The sequence below is a fragment of the Delphinapterus leucas genome, chromosome 13 (assembly GCF_059928025.1).
Source record: "Delphinapterus leucas isolate spDelLeu-1000000601 "Yukka" chromosome 13, BTC_Dleu_Yukka2, whole genome shotgun sequence".
Classification (NCBI taxonomy): domain Eukaryota; kingdom Metazoa; phylum Chordata; class Mammalia; order Artiodactyla; family Monodontidae; genus Delphinapterus; species Delphinapterus leucas.
This window is the reverse complement of record NC_143141.1, coordinates 62,963,898-62,983,594: the sequence shown is the minus strand read 5'-3', so window position 1 is coordinate 62,983,594 and position 19,697 is coordinate 62,963,898. Positions and strand designations below refer to the sequence as shown.

Below are 19,697 nucleotides of genomic sequence, written 5' to 3'. Positions count from 1 at the left end.
CATAAACATTCGAGCTCAAATTCTTAAGACTCTATAAGGCAAATAAAAAACAGGACCCGAGTTAACTATTCTCAGTGTGGGCACCTCTCAGGAAATAAAAATATATGAATCTAAGACCCAAATATTAAAACACCAATGTAGTAAAACAGTAGCAAAAATAATTTAAAAAATTAAGTATTTAAACTTTACATGTACACAGTGATTTGTAGTTTACAAAGTGCTTTCATATACCTTAGCTCATTCTGTCCTCAAAATAAACTTGTGAAACAAGTATTAGTCTTCATTTTATAGATGAGGACATTCAGCTAGTTAGCCACAGAACAAGAAAAACCCTGGACTTTTGATCACAATATTTGGAGCAAAAACAAACAAGCAAAAATAGGTATCATGTTAGATTAGTCACACATACTGCTGTTATCAGTGAACTTGGATGAAATCTATGCTTTCTATGAGAACAGTTTTACTTTCTCAGCTTCAACAGTGCAATTATAAAATTACTAAATCTTATAATGCTGTACCCAGTACATGGGTTAACATACAGGAGAAGAAAATGCTATTAATCACAATTACTTCAATGCGTAGTACTTCTAAAATAGAAACTACATGGGAGCCCTACATGAAAAGTCAACTTTCTTCCACTGTGAATAATGTATACTAAACTAAAACAACTAAAGACTAAAGTAGAACTAGTACACATGCTAAATATTTTCAAGGGAATTCAATTTCCACACAATATTATATAGTATCACAGCAAGTACTGAAATGCTAGTTAGACACATTCAAATTCTGAGTGACAACACAGTACTTAGCAATTATAATTACAAATCATTTGCAAATAATAGGACTCAGATACTACATATTATGTATAACATATATTGTAGTATTATATATGTATAAATTACTATAGATTTCTCTGGGGAAAGTATGATCTTAAACTATGGTGGGAAGAAAAGTTACCCTCCTCCCTATCCAACAATTATAATACTAATAACATAGTCTTGATAGGGAGAAATTTCTTTCTCTGCTATATGAGAAAATTTCAGAAGAATCTTTATTCCACAGGTTGCTTCTATATTTGGTTTATTATTTCTCCTCTTTAAACACATTTTAAAGGACTTTATAATTCAGCACAACAAGTAAACAGGATGAAGTAAGGGACAACAATGCAGCATCTGGTGCACTGAAAGAGTACAGGCAGTCCTCGTCCTGTAGTCTTGATATGCACAAATTTCAGTTAGTAGAATATAGTTAAATTACACTAGTCCTCTATAACATGGTTCAAATTTCAGTCACCAGTTTATTAGTTGTATAATATTATATAACAATTGTATATTATTCAGTATATTAATCTTATCAACATTCAGTATATTAATTATAATTGCATAAAACAGAAACTTCACTGACTGCTTGTCAGTCCACAGATCACTATGTGAATAACAGATGCACATCATGATCCGTAACTAATCACGTCACTACTTTCAAAGTCTGTCTGTGACTGGTCACTGAGCATCTGTTATTCAGTTCATGCACAGACAGCAAAGTGTGTAGTTGTGTTGCCTCCTTGTCTCTCAGTGATAATATACTCATGTGACATTTTTACAAAAATTGGTAACTGAAAGAAGAAATTAGCCAACAAAGATAAAACTGCTGCAAAGAAACAGAAAGTGATAACTCTGGATAATGTTGGAAATGAAGTTTGAATCAAACATAAATGAAGTTACAGGAGAAAATAGCTGACTGTGAGAATGCTGATGCTGCCACTGTTCAAGAGACTGTGGACACACAGCCAGGGTAACTTAGTGAGGCTGAACCTGACACAAGTGAAGAAAGACGTTCTGATAAAAAGGATGAAGGTGCCCCAAAAGAAGGGGTGCTAGCAAAAAATTTCACATCACAGGAATACTGAGATTATTTCATGCATTGAAAGTTCAAAGGATAAAATACTGGAAGCTGATCTGAACTTAGAAAGGAATCTGACATTCACCAAAGCATAAAGAAGATACTTGTTCTGTGTCATAAAGTTATATGACAAGAAGAAGGCAAACACTATGCAATCTACTCAATAAACAGACTACTTGATAATGAAACAATCCATGGAAATGTTTTTTTTTTTAAAACAAAGAAAAGAAACAATTCTCACAGGTTCTAATACTTTACAATGTACTAAATAAAATATTAGTTTTACTATTTTTTTCATTCCCCTATACATTTAAAACTGACAATAAGAGAGTTTTTAATCTTCTAACACAAATTTTTTAAGGTCACAAAACAATTATAATTTTTCTCCTTGAGTATTAAGATCGCTTTGCAGGGGACGTCCCTGGTGGCGCAGTGGTTGAGAGTCCGCCTGCCAATGCAGGGGACACGGGTTCGAGCCCTGGTCCAGGAAGATCCCACATGCTGCGGAGCAACTAAGCCCGTGCACCACAGCTACTGAGCCTGCGCTCTAAAGCCCGAGAGCCACAACTATTGAGACCACATGCCACAACTACTGAAGCCCTCACGCCTAGCGCCCATGCTCCACCACAAGAGAAGCCACCACAATGAGAAGCCCGCGCACTGTAAAGAAGAGTAGCCCCTGCTCACCGCAACTAGAGAAAGCCCCGCTCAGCAACAAAGACCCAATGCGGCCATAAATAAATAAATAAATAAATTTACATGCAAAAAAATGCTGTTGGATCCTTTGAAAAAAAAAAAAAAGATCGCTTTGCAGGATTTCACCTTACTTGGTCATTTGTACAGTCCTTTACTACCATGCAAATGAAGGAACACCTGTATATTAAATTATAGAAGAATTTATAAAGCAAAACAACAAAACCCAATTTCTCCCTAGTATAAAGTCAATAATACTTTACAATTCTTAAGTTTTTTGTTTTCAAATGCTTTTCCAGACCTTTAAACAAAGGGACAGTAGCTTATTTATAGTTGTATAAAGATGACAAGCTAGAACAATGATGAATTGATAGAAAGGTTCTCTCTTACCTAAGACAATCTGAGACCACCTTTCTGACCACTGAGAGCTATCATTCCTTCAGTATCATCAATGGAATTTACACCATTTTAAGAACCTTCCAAAAGCCAGTCAAGTTCAAGGCTATCCAGCTCAGTTACAGACCCAATAACAGAATTCTGACATGTCACATATACTGAGTTTATCTTAGGTGCCACAATTATTAGCTGAGTTAGGAATGTTACATATGCCAGCCGAAGTGAAGCTTCCATTCATACCAATGCTCCCATGATACTAGGGTTATTTAATTCTGTAACTACACTGGCTCATTTTTAAACACGTCTACGGCAGACAATTAGGGTAACAGTCACTAACAAAGTCAATCCTATACTTTCTACTAACCACTAATAACTCATGAAGTATTGTACAAGGATTCTTTTTGAGAAGAAAATGGAACAGAAATTTTATGTATATTCTAACATCTTGTGTAGGTGCTTCCCATTTTCATTCTCTTTTACAATGGATTATTTATTTGCAACTTCATCTAAAATGACTACTTTAAAAAAACTACAGTAATTTCAAGAAGTAGATTAGATGATTCTGCCTTTGCCATTTTCAGAAAACAGTCTCTATAAGTAGTCAACAGGAAAAATCCAGCTCATGACTTCCAAAGTCAAGGAGTTAATTCTTCCCTCAAGAGTTGATTTAAACTAGATCCAGAACTTAAAAGAACTGAGTTTTCAGATGTACATACATTTATACATGTATGTTATATACTACTTGGTAAAAACAGTTCCTACCTCAGGATCATCATCATCAAAATCATGGTAAGTGGAATGATCTGGATTATTCACTTTATCCAACAGTTCGATTGCCAAAGACCGTGTCAAAGGCTGTGTGACAAACGGGTGCTATAAAAATAAAATAACATAGTACAGAACACTTATTAGAAGTCTGTTTGAGTGACATTTTATATTTTGAAAAAAGATATATTTCAGGGCAAAAATAATACCTGTAGTAGCTTTTCAGCAGTAGGTCTTTTTTTTGGATTTTTGGTAAGTGCCATTTTCACAAAATGATGAAAACTATTTGACCTAAGAAATTTTGAAAATCAGATTTTAAAATTTCAATTATTTTTTTGCTCATGACTATAAAAGTAAATAACACAAAAATACTTACCACTTCATTTTATCCTTTAGTTTAGGAGGCTGAAAATTGCTTTTTGTCATTAGAAATAATGCTCTGAAAAATCAACAACCATTACACAGCATTTTAAGATTGCATATTTTAATATATAATATTAATTCTATTACTATAATTCCCAAATAAGGTAAAGCAAGACTAAGAATATTACTTGTTCATGACATAATAAATAATACTGGGAGTGGGGGAGGCGACCTTAATTTAAGCACAGGATTCTTTAACTATGACACACTGACCTCATTGGGTGTAAGTCAAACATAGGAGGCTGCAGCTCAGCAAGTTCTATGGCAGTGATCCCCACTGCCCAGAGATCACAAAGCTGATTGTACCCGCCTTTCCTCTCAACGGCTGCGACTTCTGGAGCCATCCTGAAGGAAATAGTCCAGAAAAGAAAAATCTATTTATTGCATTTTCCTTCTTATTCCCATCAGAGGCACACCATCACTATGTAAGCTGAGCCCTATTTAGGCCCTGACATCTGAAAAATAAGTATGTAGTACTTAAATGGCTCATATTTCCCAAGATCTCGACATCTCATAAGACTCTCCATCCCAAGCCCCTACTGATTTCTCCTTTGTTACTTTGTTAGGCTATTTATGATAAAGGTTTATAAAAATTTACAACTATAACAGAGCGACATGTACCAATCTGTCCACATCCCAATCTCTCTTCCTCTGTACATGCAGAATTCTACAGAGACATAACATGTAATAAGTAACTTATCATTTTTAGCTCTTCCTTCTTACGTCAATAAACTGCAATCTGGCCTCCGACTGTTTTCACTTGACCAATACTATTTATTGGGGCACCAAGAATCTTCATTTAGTACCTAACTCACATTTACTATAAACTTAATTGGTTGGTGAAAAGTTATAAAAATGAGGGCTTTTAAAAATATATATTTATTCAGATGAAAGTTACCTGAACTCAGTATTTTTCTTGTTTCTTTCAACTTTACTGTAGTCTTATTCTAATTATACCTCTATAAATTTGTATTTTATTAAATAATTATGTTGATTTTCAAATATAAAAAATTTCAAATCCTAAGCAGTAGTTTTGAAAAGAACTACTTGAGATAAACATTTGAACTCTTACATATCAAAAGTGTGAGCTAAACAGGCAGCCTTACAAGTATGTTTGTTTTCCTGGTATGATTTCAGGAAAGTCAAATATGTCAGTAAGTTAACCAAAAAAAAAAAAAAAAAATCCCTCTAACTTTCTAAATGCTTGGTCTTAAAATGTTTTTAATCTTTATTGATAGCTAGATTCCAGCCAGCTGTGGAAATGCCCCAGTAGAGGATGGAAGTACACTGGTGACATATTCTTAACTAGCTGGCCACAGCAGCTGATGTTCTCCCTTCCTCTACAAAAATATGAGTGAAAGATTCCACCCAGTGCACTTGTACTCCTGCCAGTTAAGTTGCATGCTTACCGCAATCAACTGAGTCATCTCTGAACCTGTTTATTTGTTATGTTTGTTATTATAAATACATAATCTAAATATAATAAAAACGAATTTATTGTGAAGGTAAAAAGAGTAAGCTGTTATGAAAATTAAAGTGTATGCTTTAGAAAAACTTGTTAAAGACAAGTTTCCAAAGACAAAAATAACAAAAAAATCTGGCAAATGAGGTTAAGAAAATGATAGCTGTAAAAGATTAGGAAGGCTACAAACTGCATAATTCCATCTGTATGACACTGGGGGAAAAGGCAAAACTGTAGAGACAGAAATCAGATCAGGTGTTGCCAGAGGCTAGAGACGGGCCAAAAGAATTTACGAGAAGGGCACAAAAGGAAACTTTCCTGGGTGATGGGAACCTATGTTTTACACGGATTGTGGTGGCATTTTTCACTACCACAGAGTGTCTCAAAGTTCACAGAACTGTACACCTAATAAGTCTAAATTTATACCTCAATAAACCTGACTGGAAAAGTCACATGCTTTGTATGTGACTGCATTTTAGAGAAACACAAACCAGGAAATGTGGATGATTTACATCTAACTAGATATCCACGCAAAGAAAAGGCCTTGGTCCTATATCAAATGATTGGCAAAAAAAGAAAAGTACACTCACATGCCTTAAATTGAAATAAAATGTTTAAGGTACATGTGTAGTGTATTAATTTTGAGATTTGCCAATTCCACAGACTTTTTTGATTAACTGAATAACTGCCAACCTTAGTCACAATGAATGAGAGATTCCATTCTATCCTATATCTCTAGAGTTTAGGTGGGAAAGACATGATACTAGAGAGAGTTGAAGAGTCGGAGTGTTCCAAAACATTATTTTGCCTAATTCACAATTTCACATGCTCCCAAGATACTACCTACTCTATCATTAGAAGAATGACATTAGTTTTTTATCTCTGAAGCTTCAGTTGGAGATCAGTTATCATCAACAAACATTTACTAAGCATGTGTAGAGAATCATGCTAGACCCTGGAGATTCAATGAGAGTTCCTCCAGATGTTTAAAATCAAACTGAGGAGACAGAGTACCTAAAAATAATAACAGATAGCTCTTTAAGCTCTTATTCCTCTCAGAAATCAACCCCGAACAATAAGAACAAAAAAGAGAAATATAAACACATCATCTTCGAAAAATCCAGAAGACATATTTGGACTGGAAATAATAGTAAATGATGTGGCAAATAGGAGGAAGGACAAAACTAAGTGTGTGTAGAGGACAAGACCAACTAGCAAGCCAAGAACCCCAGAAATATGTAAAATTTAATGTACGTCAGTTACTACTTTACTGATGACTAGGTTCCAACTAGCTGATTCTTAGCCCCTAAGAATCCCAGAAAGGCTGACAAATTAGGGTTACAAACTTACAAAAGCAGAGTTAAGCCTGAGGTTGAAAACAGGTATATTTGCAAATGTCAAGTCTAAATAATGAATAGTTAGTCCACCAGATTCCTCTTCTCATCTATTAAGGCCCAGCAATTACTCCTTCCCCATTCCTACTGGATAAAGACCAACAGAAACTGGACGAGGGGCTTCAGACTCAGACATATCAGGAACAAAGAAGAGCAGGGGCTGGGAGCAGTAGAAGTCTGTGTATAACAATGAGTTCCTCAGCTTCCTTCACTTACTCATTTCCGGGACACTAAAAACTGGGTTTACATGCTACATCCCATGCACACACGGCTACAAATCAGCTTTAAGTGCCTTGCTCTTCAATGTAAGCCAGAAGAGAAGGGTTACTAGACATTTGAGGGAAGCCTCCATCATGAAAGCATGAGTCTCAAAAGCTTTGGAAATCTTATAGAAATAAGAACAAAAATGACTTTTAATAAGTGACAGAAAATTAATGGATTAATCCAAGTGGTCCAAGATATAACTAATGAGTTTCAGAAAGAGAGAGCAGGAAAAAGTAAAGCAAAGAAATTATCAAAGAAGTAATGCAAGAATACTTCCCAGAACTGAAAGACACAAATCCTGATTGAAAAGCACAAATGCCAAGTACAATGAATAAAAGTAAAAATGACAGGGCTTCCCTGGTGGCGCAGTGGTTGAGAGTCCGCCTGCCGATGCAGCGGACATGGGTTCGTGCCCCGGTCTGGGAAGATCCCACATGCCGCAGAGCGGCTGGGCCTGTGAGCCATGGCTGCTGAGCCTGCGCGTCCGGAGCCTGTGCTCCGCAAAGGGAGAGGCCACAGCAGTGAGAGGCCCGCGTACGGGGAAAAAAAAAAAAAAAAAAAGTAAAAATGACAAAAGAACAAACAAAAATATTCTGAAGTACACTACCATGTAATACCAAACCATCAAAAAGATTCTAGTAGGGAGGGGTTACATTCAAGTATTATGTGTCGACAGTTTCAGCCATTTTTGGAGCCCATCAGCTGCCCAGCCCCCCCACCTCTCCACCAGTGTGTGACGCATACCTTCCACATCTACCTACATGAAAGCATCCCTCTGTGATGAGGATGGGGCGGTGGTCCACACATAGTCCAGTGGCAAGAGGGAAAAGTAAGGTGATGTGAGCGGAGCCCTCTTGGCTGTGTGGCTGACAGGGTCTTGCTGCTCCAGCTGGGTGTCAAGCCTAAGCATCTGAGGTAGGAGAGCCAAGTTCAGGACATTGGACCACCAGAGACCTCCCGGTCCCACATAATATCAATCAGCGAGAGCTCTCAGAGATCTCTGTTTCAATGCTAAGACCCAGGTCCACTCAACAACCTGCAAGCTCCAATGCTGGACACCCTATGCCAAACCACTAGCAAGACAGGAACACAACCCCACCTACTAGCAGAAAGGCTGCCTAAAATAATAATAAGCTCACAGACACCCCAAAACACACCACCAGACGTGGTCCTGCCCACCAGAAAGACAAGATCCAGCCTCATCCACCAGAACACAGGCACCAGTCCCCTCCACCAGGAAGCCTACACAAACCACTGAACCAACCTTACCCACTGGAAGCAGACACCAAAAAAAACGTAACTACAAACCCACAGCCTGCAAAAAGGAGACCCCAAACACATTAAGTTAAGCAAAATGAGAAGACAGAGAAATATGCAACAGATGAAGGAGAAAGGTAAGAACCCACCAGACCAAACAAGTGAAGAGGAAACAGGCAGTCTACCTGAAAAAGAATTCAGAGTAATGATAGTAAAGATGATCCAAAATCTTGGAAATAGAATGCAGAAAATACAAGAAACGTTTAACATGGATCTAGAAGAACTAAAGAGCAAAGAAACAGTGATGAACAACACAATAAATGAGATTAAAATTCTCTAGAAGGAATCAATAGCGGGATAATTGAGGCAGAAGAACAGATAAGGGACCTGGAAGATAAAATATGGAAATAACTAGCACAGAGCAGAATAAAGAAAAAAGAATGAAAAGAATTGAAGACAGTCTCAGAGACCTCTGGGACAACATTAAATGCACCAACATTCGAATTATAGGGGTCCCAGAAGAAGAAGAGAAAAAAGAAAGGGACTGAGAAAATATTTGAAGAGATTATAGTTGAAAACTCCGCTAATATGGGAAAGGAAGTAGTAAATCAAGTCCAGGAAGCACAGAGAGTCCATTACAGGATAAATCCATGGAGAAACATGGCAAGACATATATTAATCAAACTATCAAAAATTAAATACAAAGAAAAAGTATTAAAAGCAGCAAGGGAAAAGCAACAAATAACATACAAGGGAATTCCCTTAAGGTTAACTGCTGATCTTTCAGCAGAAACTCTGCAAGCCAGAAGGGAGTAGCAGGACATATTTAAAGTGATGAAAGGGAAAAACCTACAACCAAAATTACTCTACCAAGCAAGGATCTCATTCAGATTTAACAGAGAAATTAAAACCTTTACAAACAAGCAAAAGTTAAGAGAATTCAGCACCACCAAACCAGCTCTACAACAAATGCTAAAGGAACTTCTCTAGGGAGGAAACACAAGAGAAGGAAAAGACCTACAAAAACAACCCCAAACAATTAAGAAAATGGTAATAGGAGCATATATATCGATAATTTCCTTAAATGTAAATGGATTAAATGCTCCAACCAAAAGACACAGACTGGCTGAATGGATACAAAAACAAAACTCATATATATGCTGTCTACAAGAGACTCACCTCAGACCTAGGGACACATACAGACTGAAAGTGAGGGGATGGAAAAAAATATTCCATGCAAATGGAAATCAAAAGAAAGCTGGAGCAGCAGTTCTCATATCAGACAAAATAGACTTTAAAATAAAGACTATTACAAGAGACAAAGAAGGACACTCCATAATGACCAAGGGATCAATCCAAGAAGAAGATTTAACAATTGTAAATATTTATGCACCCAACATAGGAGCACCTCAATACATAAGGAAAACGTTAACAGCCAGAAAAGGGGAAATCAACAGTAACACAATCATAGTAGGGGACTTTAACACCACACTTTCACCATGGACAGATCATCCAAAATGAAAATAAATAAGGAAAACAAGCTTTAAATGACACATTAAACAAGATGGACTTAATTGATATTTATAGGACTATCCATCCAAAAACAACAGAATATACTTTCTTCTCAAGTGCTCATGGAACATTCTGCAGGATAGATCATATCTTGGGTCACAAATCAAGCCTCGGTAAATTTAAGAAAATTGAAATCATATCAAGTATCTTTTCCGACCACAATGCTAAGAGACTAGATAGAAATAACACGAAAAAAACTGTAAAAAATACAAAAACATGGAGGCTAAACAATATGCTACTAAATAACCAAGAGATCACTGAGGAAGAAAAGGAGTGAATCAAAAAATACCTAGAAACAAATGACAATGAAAACACGATGACCCAAAACTTATGGAATGCAGAAAAGCAGTTCTAAGAGGGAAGTTTATAGCAATACAATCCTACCTCAAGAAACAAGAAAAATCTCAAATAAACAACCTAACCTTACACCTAAAGCAATTAGAGAAAGAACAAAAAAACTCCAAAGTTAGCAGAAGGAAAGAAATCATAAAGATAAGACCAGAAATAAATGAAAAAGAAATGAAGGCAACGATACCAAAGATCAATAAAAACAAAAGCTGGTTTTTGAGAAGATAATCAAGCTTGATAAACCATTAGCCAGACTCATCAACAAAAAAAGGGAGAAGACTCAAATCAACAGAATTAGAAATGAAAAAGGAGAAGTAATAACAGACCCTGCAGAAATACAAAGCATCATAAGGGACTACTACAAGCAATTCTATGCCAATAAAATGGACAACCTGGAAACAGTGGACAAATTTTTAGAAAAGCACAACCTTCCAAGACAACCAGGAAGAAATAGAAAATATAAACAGACCAATCACAAGCACTGAAATTGAGACTTTGATGAAAAATCTTCAACAAACAATAGTTCAGGACCAGATGGCTTCACAGGCGAATTCTATCAAACATTTAAAGAAGAGCTAATACCTATTCTTCTCAAACTCTTCCAAAATATAGCAGAGGGTAGAACACTCACAAACTCATTCTACGAGGCCACCATCACCCTAATATCAAAACCAGACAAAGATATCACAAAAAAAGAAAACTACAGGCCAATATCACTGATGAACATAGATGCAAAAATCCTCAACAAAATATTAGCAAACAGAATCCAACAACACATTAAAATGATCATACGCCACGATCAAGTGGGGTTTCTCCCATGAATGCAAGGATTCTTCAATATATGCAAATAAATCAATGTGATACACCATATTAACAAATTGAAGGAGAAAAACCATATGATCATCTCAACAGATGCAGAAAAAGCTTTTGACAAAATTCAACACACATTTATGATAAAAACTCTCCAGAAAGTAGACACAGAGGGAACTTACCTCATCATAATAAAGGCCATATATGACAAACCCACAGCCAACATCATTCTCAATGCTGAAAAACTGAAACCATTTCCACTAAGATCAGGAAGAAGACAAGGTTGCCCACTCTCACCACTATTATTCAACATAGTTTTGGAAGTTTTAGCCACAGCAATCAGAGAAGAAAAAGAAATAAAAGGAATCCAAATCGGAAAAGAAGAAGTAAAACTGTCACTGTTTGCAGATGACATGATACTATATGTAGAGAATCCTAAAGATGCTACCAGAAAACTACCAGAGCTAGTCCATGAATTTGGTAAAGTAGCAGGATACACAATTAATACACAGAAATCTCTTGCATTTCTATATACTATTGATGAAAAATCTGAAACAGGAATTAAGGAAACACTCTCATTTACCATTGCAACAAAAAGAATCAAATACCTAGGAATAAACCTTCCCTAAGGAGACAAAAGACCTGTATGCAGAAAGCTATAAGACACTGATGAAAGAAATTAAAGATGATACAAACAGATGGAGAGATTATACCATGTTTTTGGATTGTAAGAATCAATATTGTGAAAATGACTCTACTATTCAAAGCAATCTACAGATTCAAATCAATCCCTATCAAACTACTAATGGCATTTTTCACAGAACTAGAACAAAAAATTTCACAATTTGTACGGAAACACAAAAGGCCCCGAATAGCCAAAGTAATCTTGAGAAAGAAAAATGGAGCTGGAGGAATCAGGCTCCCTAACTTCAGACTATACTACAAAGCTACAGTAATCAAGACAGTATGGTACTGGCACAAAAACAGAAATATACATCAATGGAACAGGATAGAAAGCCCAGAGATAAACCCACACACCTATGGTCAACTAATCTATGACACAGGAGGCAAGGGTATACAATGGAGAAAAGACAGCCACTTCAATAAGTGGTGCTGGGAAAACTGGACAGCTACATGTAAAAGAATGATATTAGAACACTCCCTAACACTGTACACAAAAATAAACTCAAAATGGATGAAAGATCTAAATGTAAGACTGGACACTATAAAACTCTTAGAGGAAAACATAGGCAGAACATTCTATGACATAAATTACAGCAAGATCCTTTCTGACCTACCTCTTGGAGAAATGGAAATAAAAATAAACAAACAGAACCTAATGAAACTTAAAAGCTTTTGCATAGCAAAGGAAACCATAAAAAAGACGAAAAGACAACCCACAGAATGGGAGAAAATATTTGCAAATGAAGCAACTGACAAAGGATTAATCTCCAAAATACACAAGCAGCTCATGAAGCTCAATGTCAAAACAACAAACAACCCAATCCAAAAATGGGCAGAAGACCTAAATAGACATTTCTCCAAAGAAGATATACAGATTGCCAACAAACACATGAAAGGATGCTCAACATCACTAATCATTAGAGAAATGGAAATCAAAACTACAATGAGGTATCACCTCACACCTGTCAGAATGGCCATCATCAAAAAATCTACAAACAATAAATGCTGGAGAGGGTGTGGAGAAAAGGGAATCCTCTTGGACTGTTGGTGGGAATGGAAATTGATACAGCCACTGATATGGAAAACAGTATGGAGGTTCCTTAAAAAACTAAAATAGAACTACCATACGACCTAGCAATGCCACTACTGGGCATATACCCTGAGAAAACCATAATTCAAAAAGAGACATGTATCACAATGTTCACTGTAGCACTATTTACAATAGCCAGGACATGGAAGCAACCTAAATGTCCATCGACAGATGAATGGATAAAGAAGATGTGACACATATATACAATGGAATATTACTCAGCCATAAAAAGAAACGAAATTGAACTATTTGTAGTGAGGTGCATGGACCTAGAGTCTGTCATACAGAGTGAAGTAAGTCAGAAAGAGAAAAACAAATACCATATGCTAACACATATATATGGAATCTAAAAAAACAAAATGGTTCTGATGAACCTAGGGGCAGGATAGGAATAAAGACGCAGACATAGAGAATGGACTTGAGGACACGGGGAGGGGGAAGGGTAAGCTGGGACAAAGTGAGAGAGTACCACTGACATGTGTACACTTCCAAATGTAAAACAGATAGCTAGTGGGAAGCAGCTGCATAGCACAGGGAGATCAGCTCGGTCCTTTGTGACCACCTAGAGGGGTGGGAGGGAGATGCAAGAGGGAGGGGATATGGGGATACATGTAAACATATAGCTGATTCACTTTGTTATACAGCAGAAACTAATAGAACATTGTAAAGCAATTATACTCAAATAAAGATGTTAAAAATAAAAGTCATGTGTCATAATGGCACCACAGTTCCCATCAACATCAGAGAAAAGACACTAGAGCAATGCTTCAAAAATTCCAACCTAGAATGCCATATTCATCCAAATTATCAATCGTGTGTGTGTGAGGCTAGACATGCAGAGTCTCAAAAATTTTTACCCCTCAAATTTCTCAGGAATTTATCAAAACGTGAGAGAGGGCGAAATTTATGAAGGAGGAAGAAGACTTGGATTCCAGGAAATGAATTCCCAAGGCGAAGCTATGGAAAAATCCTAGAAAATAAACATTTCAGATTGGAATAGGAGAGAGGAGGACCCCAGGAAGACTTAACTTTAATAAAAACAAAACAAAACAAATTAAAACAAAGCAAAAAAACCCTCCCCAAATCAGGACTATTTATGGCTTGGAAAATTATATACAGGCATCTTTCAGACTGCAGAATATGGGGAGGTATGGAAGTCTTGGCCAAGGATAAAAAATACAAACTAAGCAAATAAAAGAATTATTATATATAAGAAAAAATTTTAAAGACAGTAAGTGTAATAGTAGTATAATAATTGACTCAGCAAGTACACTGAAAAGATAAGAAGGCTGAATGATGAATGAAGAGAACTATTAATAAAATCTTCACCTATTGTAACACAAAGCCTATAAATAATAATAATGCTACAGATGGCAGAAGACAAAACTAGAAGAATTTATCAGTCTCTTTAGCACTATTTGACTTTTAAAGTATGTACCTATTTGATAAAAAGACAAATATCAAAAATGGTATACATCATATCTTAAACATGAAAAGAAGTCATCCAGATTAGTGCTATCCCACTGCTATCCCACTCCTCTGCTGAGGAGGCAGATCAGGAGGGCACTGGGGGAGGAATGGTAGCACTTAAGCTGAAGAATGTTAAGATTTCCAGAGTGCCCTTACTTCAAGGGAATCATGTGCGCTAAAAAGCTCTATACCTATCCACCACTATATGCACAATGACTAACAGCATATCTGGCACACAGTAAGTGGTAAAAACATTTATTGAACAAATAAATGAATGAATAAGATAGTTTGTATAGAATGATCAAGAACACCCAGCAGACAAAAACATGGCTAGAGAGGAAGGTCTGTGGAGGCAACTACTAGAACTTAAAGTTAATGAGGCAGGAACTTGCCTGGTGGTGCAGTGGTTAAGAATCCGCCTGCCAATGCAGGGGACACGGGTTCGATCCCTAGGTCTGGGAGGATCCCACATGACGCGAAGCAACTAAGCCCGCGCGCCACAACTACTGAAGCCCGTGCCTAGAGCCTGTGCTCTGCAACAAGAGAAGCCACCGCAATGAGAAGCCCATGGACCAAAAAGAAGAGCAGCCCCCACTCGCAGCAACTAGAGAAAGCCCGTGCGCAGCAACGAAGACCCAACACAGCCAAAAATAAATAAATAAAATAAATTAATTAAAAAAAATAAAGTTAATGAGGCAGACAGAGGCCAGACACCGGAAGACTCCAAATGCCAAGAAATATGTACTTGATCTTGTGTGCAACCAAGATATGTCAAAAAGTTTTGAGCTAGGGAATACTGTGAATAAGATAATGTTGAAAAATTCGTCAGAATACAGACTAATCTGTGAAAATACATGTAATATGTGTAGGACCAAGAGTTGGGGTTTTTTTTGGCAAAACTGGAACTATATCAAGGTTTCTAAAAGCATATCAATCTTTAAAGCCCTTTCCACATAATAAAAAATAGTATGGTAGAATATTCTATGGCTATGTATTGTAATTCATCCAAAAGTATATATGCCTAAATTACTTAGCCTGTTGCTGACTTCCTTAATCTGTTTTAGTCCTAATAATTTTGACCATTCAGTCTATTTTTTAATAAACACTGCATACAATAATGATAGAAAAACAAAAAGTTAAATTATCAATTAAAATACAATTACCAATATGGTGTACCAATGAAAGACTTCCGTTTGGCAATTGTAGCTGTTATCTGAGCAGACACTCCAAAATCAGCTATTAAAAAAAGAGACACGTTTAGAAAATAAAATAAAATTATTTAAAAGTAACATATAATTATTTCCATTAAATTAATTTCACAGAAATGAGATATTCTCAAACATCACATTAAAATTTGTAACTCTAATGGACTAGCATTAAAATATCACACAATAGTGCGTATGAGAGCCAAATGGATTCCCATACATCCCCACATGAATCAAATGACAACAAAAGTCAAGATCAAATAATTTTGATGAGGAAGAGATAACTGAGAGAATCTAACCTGCCAGATTTAATGTTATAATTTCTAATTCCCAGGACCTGAAATTCAAGGAAAATCACTGGACGGGACCTTAAGTAGGAATACATTCCATTCACTTCCTGCCATATACATAACAACTGACATTAAAAAAAACAAAATCTCTATTGGTAAATCTATCTACCGTGGAAAGACAAACAGAATATTCCCCAAAATCTTACCTTAGCAATATATTCTAATACCAATAACAATCACTATCAAGAAATTTATTTTTATGTCAGTTTATTTTTATGTTGCTATTTTTTAAGTATATTGAGTTCTAATATTTTCTAGTTTTTTTAATGATGATTTATAAATCTTTATAAACTAAGACATATTATATATAGGATGCCTTTGAGTAAGGCACATATTATTGACACAAATTTTAAATTGCAGATGGAAACTGTTCACTAAGCCATCAACAGTTAGATAACTGCTTTTCTCATACTTAGAGGTAGCTTAGGAAAATTTTATTATATGTAAATTATGATACTTTTAAATCTGATTAGTCCCTATTATAGGCTATAGGTCAAAATAGTTTAACCATATTTTTAGAAGATAAATATTTGCTTGAATTTTGATTTTATAGTGATATGTAGTTCAAAATAATTGTTTCATATTTGTTATTAAATCATTTAATATCTAACAGACATAACTTTGTTTATAAAGTTACTATACTGTACATGTTTCCTGTCTTAAACTTTCAGATTAAGTTATTATTTAGGTATTGAACTATTTTAATAACTTGACAATCAAAAGTTACAAAATAAAAGTTACAGTTTCAAACAAAGCACGATTCAGCATCTAAATTACATTCTTATATAACTAATACAGTGTTTCATTTTAAAAGCTTGTGTAAGCAGGTAGGATTTTTTGCATTATTGAGTTTTTGGCTTTTGTTTGTTTGCCTTATTTTTTGGTCACATGGTAATCTCGTATAGATTTCTAACTAGAAGTCCCACTCCTAGGGTTAGAGGTGAAAGAATTTTTAAGGGATATTATTTCACTATATCTTTATAATGAATCTGTCCCATGTGAAGGATAGACTTTATCCCCACTTAAGAGAAGAAGAAATAGACACAGAGAGATTACATATGTCATGTCCCGCAGTGAGATTTCCACCTAAAGATATATAGATGCTGCTGAGGGAGGGGAAACCTAGTCCTAGAGAGGAAAACATAAACTTACTATGTTTTGGAATAAATTTGTGCAAGTGACGAAATTAAAATTTACTTACCTAATTTCACATGACCATTATCCGTTAACAGGATGTTAGCTCCCTTCAAAGTGAGAACATTTTAGTTAAAGTAGGAAACATTTTATCAGAAAGCACATATAAAAGATTAAATATATATATTTAAAATAATCACAAGTGGCAGGCTTAAACCTAGAAATACTGATGATTTATAGTAGGCCCAATTAAAACGTTAAACCATTACATTCATAGGAAAATTTACTGTCCACTTTTTAGGCAATTTGACTATCCCTACATAATGTTCTGCCTTGCAAAAAGCTGCTATTAAAATAATATAAATGTTATTATGAAAGTGACATATTAGTTTTAATCTGAATGCTATTTTCTTACTGATTAAGCGCTGTCACTATACTAAACTGTTACCTTACAATGGCATTATTCAGTTCCTTGAATTACATGTTAAACTTCATTGCCATTTCCTGTCCAAATCCACCAAAACACATCTCCCTTTCTAGGTACTTAACATCAAGTTGAACCAATGCTAATGTGTAAGACTGAACCTTACTATTTAGTCTGTGGGGCTGTCCATCCTAATGTGTCTCTGCCCAGAGTTTGGGGCCACTCAGTACATAAACAACTAGGCACAGTCCCTAAAATGTCACCTGTTTGCATGACCTAGCAGCATTTTTACCCACTTTTGCTTCTTGACCTAAGCTCAAAGAAGAAGGTGATAATAATGACTTCATCTTCAAAAAACTGAGAGCTTTTGGAGGAGGTAGAAATACTGCCTCTCACAGGTACTACAGGCTCCCCACCACTGTCCCACCTTTGGGCAACTTTTAAATGAGGAAGCAAAAGTAATCCGCTATGGTTCAGGATGCAGTCAATTTTGTAAGTATAAGTTCGGGGTAACAAATACTAGGAAACCCCTTCCAGCCCCCAAAAGAGGAAGAAATAACCCAAACCTGCACCCCTTGATATTACTGCAACTCTAAGGAGTAACGGGAGAAATGAGAAAAAGGAAAAAGAAACTAGAGTAGGGATTTCAACTTGAATTAGGCCCTAGCTATCTAGACTTCTGCCAGAGTCTTCAGTTTGGTCTTTCCCCAGCTCCAGATTAATTTTTCTAAATTACGGTTTATATCATGTCATCTGCACTTATGATGCATTCTTCCATCCATCCATCTAGGTGTCCATTCATCCCTCTCTCCCTGAGAGACTACTAGCAACCAGATGCTACTTCAAGCTCTGGGGTTATAGTAATGAAAAAGTTCCAGCTCTCAAGGAGTTTAAATCTACACGAATGAATGAACCAATAAATGATTCAAAGCCAGGTAGAGATAAGCACTCTGAAGATAAAGCAGGAAGGGAAGGCCTCCCTAAGGCAGGGATATTTAAGCAGAGATCTAGTTGAAGAGAGGGTGCAGAGTCATGCCAAAATCTAGAAGAACATTCCAGAAAGAGGTAACAGCAAATACAAAGTCCTGGAACCAGAATGAACTCAACATATTCCAGGAACTCCAAGTTTAGTGTGCCTAGAACAGAATGAGTAAAACGAAGAAGAGTATGAGATGAGGTCGGAGAGGAAAGCAGGTGCCAGATCATGCATAACCTTAATGGCCACGGTAAAAACATCTGAATACTGTACTGAGTATGGTGGGAAGCCAACCGTGGTTTATAAGCAGGAGAGTGACAAGATCTGATTTACAAAGGTCACTTTGGTGTGAGGTAGAGAACTCAAGAATGGGAGCAGGGAGACCAGTTAGAAGGCTATTCCAGAAGTCCAGGTGAGATGTAATATAATGGTGGCTTAGACAGGGTAGAAATAGTGGTGATGGCTAGAATCTATCCAATTAGGCCCAAACTCTGAAGTCCAGCGCACAAGTTCTTGCATAGTGGAGCACCAAACCTCCTGGCCAACACCATCTCTTATCACTCTCCTACATTCTCTTCTCTTCAGTTATATGGTGCAGCCTTTATACCCCCTAAAATGACCCCACACTTTCTGACCTCTGTATCTTTGCTCACACTGTTCCTTCTGCTTAGAAGGCATTCCAACTTTCTGACAAAAATCTATCAATCCTTCCAGATCATTTAAGTGCCAATGACACAGAATCTTTCTTGATACACTTATCTTCTTAGGATCTCTCCCACCTTTGAATCCAAGGCTCTTTGCTTATGTCTTTTAAGTGGTTTATGAAAAATACTTAGGGTAGAGGATCTCAGCAGGTGATCTGAGAGTCCACTGAAATTTCATGCAAAATTTGAAGGCATGTGCATAAGAGCATTTTTGGAGGAGAGTCCATGGCTTTCATCAGACTCAAAGAGCACGTGATTCCCACACCCACATCCCCTGCAAAAAAGGGTTAGAACCTTTATGTTAGAGAAAACAAAAGGGGGAAAGAAAAAGCAGGAGGTAAGATGAATGAGGAAGAAGAAAAGAAAAGAAAAAATAA

The 19,697-nt window shown here is 36.3% G+C and overlaps 1 protein-coding gene across 3 annotated transcripts in view; it reads right to left on the bottom strand.

Moving 5' to 3' along the window:
- Window positions 1-19,697, bottom strand: part of MAP4K3 (mitogen-activated protein kinase kinase kinase kinase 3) — a 190,618-nt gene that overhangs the window by 57,097 nt on the left and 113,824 nt on the right. For 2 of the 3 annotated variants that reach the window (XM_022574007.3, XM_022574008.3), the window contains exons 7-12: window positions 17,284-17,326; window positions 15,691-15,763; window positions 4,390-4,521; window positions 4,130-4,192; window positions 3,963-4,044; window positions 3,751-3,861 (exon numbers count right to left, since the gene is read on the bottom strand). In XM_022574007.3, the coding sequence (XP_022429715.1) occupies window positions 3,751-3,861; window positions 3,963-4,044; window positions 4,130-4,192; window positions 4,390-4,521; window positions 15,691-15,763; window positions 17,284-17,326 (504 nt within the window). Of the gene's footprint in view, window positions 1-3,750; window positions 3,862-3,962; window positions 4,045-4,129; window positions 4,193-4,389; window positions 4,522-8,057; window positions 8,207-15,690; window positions 15,764-17,283; window positions 17,327-19,697 lie in introns of those variants that run through there. The other variant, XM_089923256.1, reaches the window with a different exon arrangement.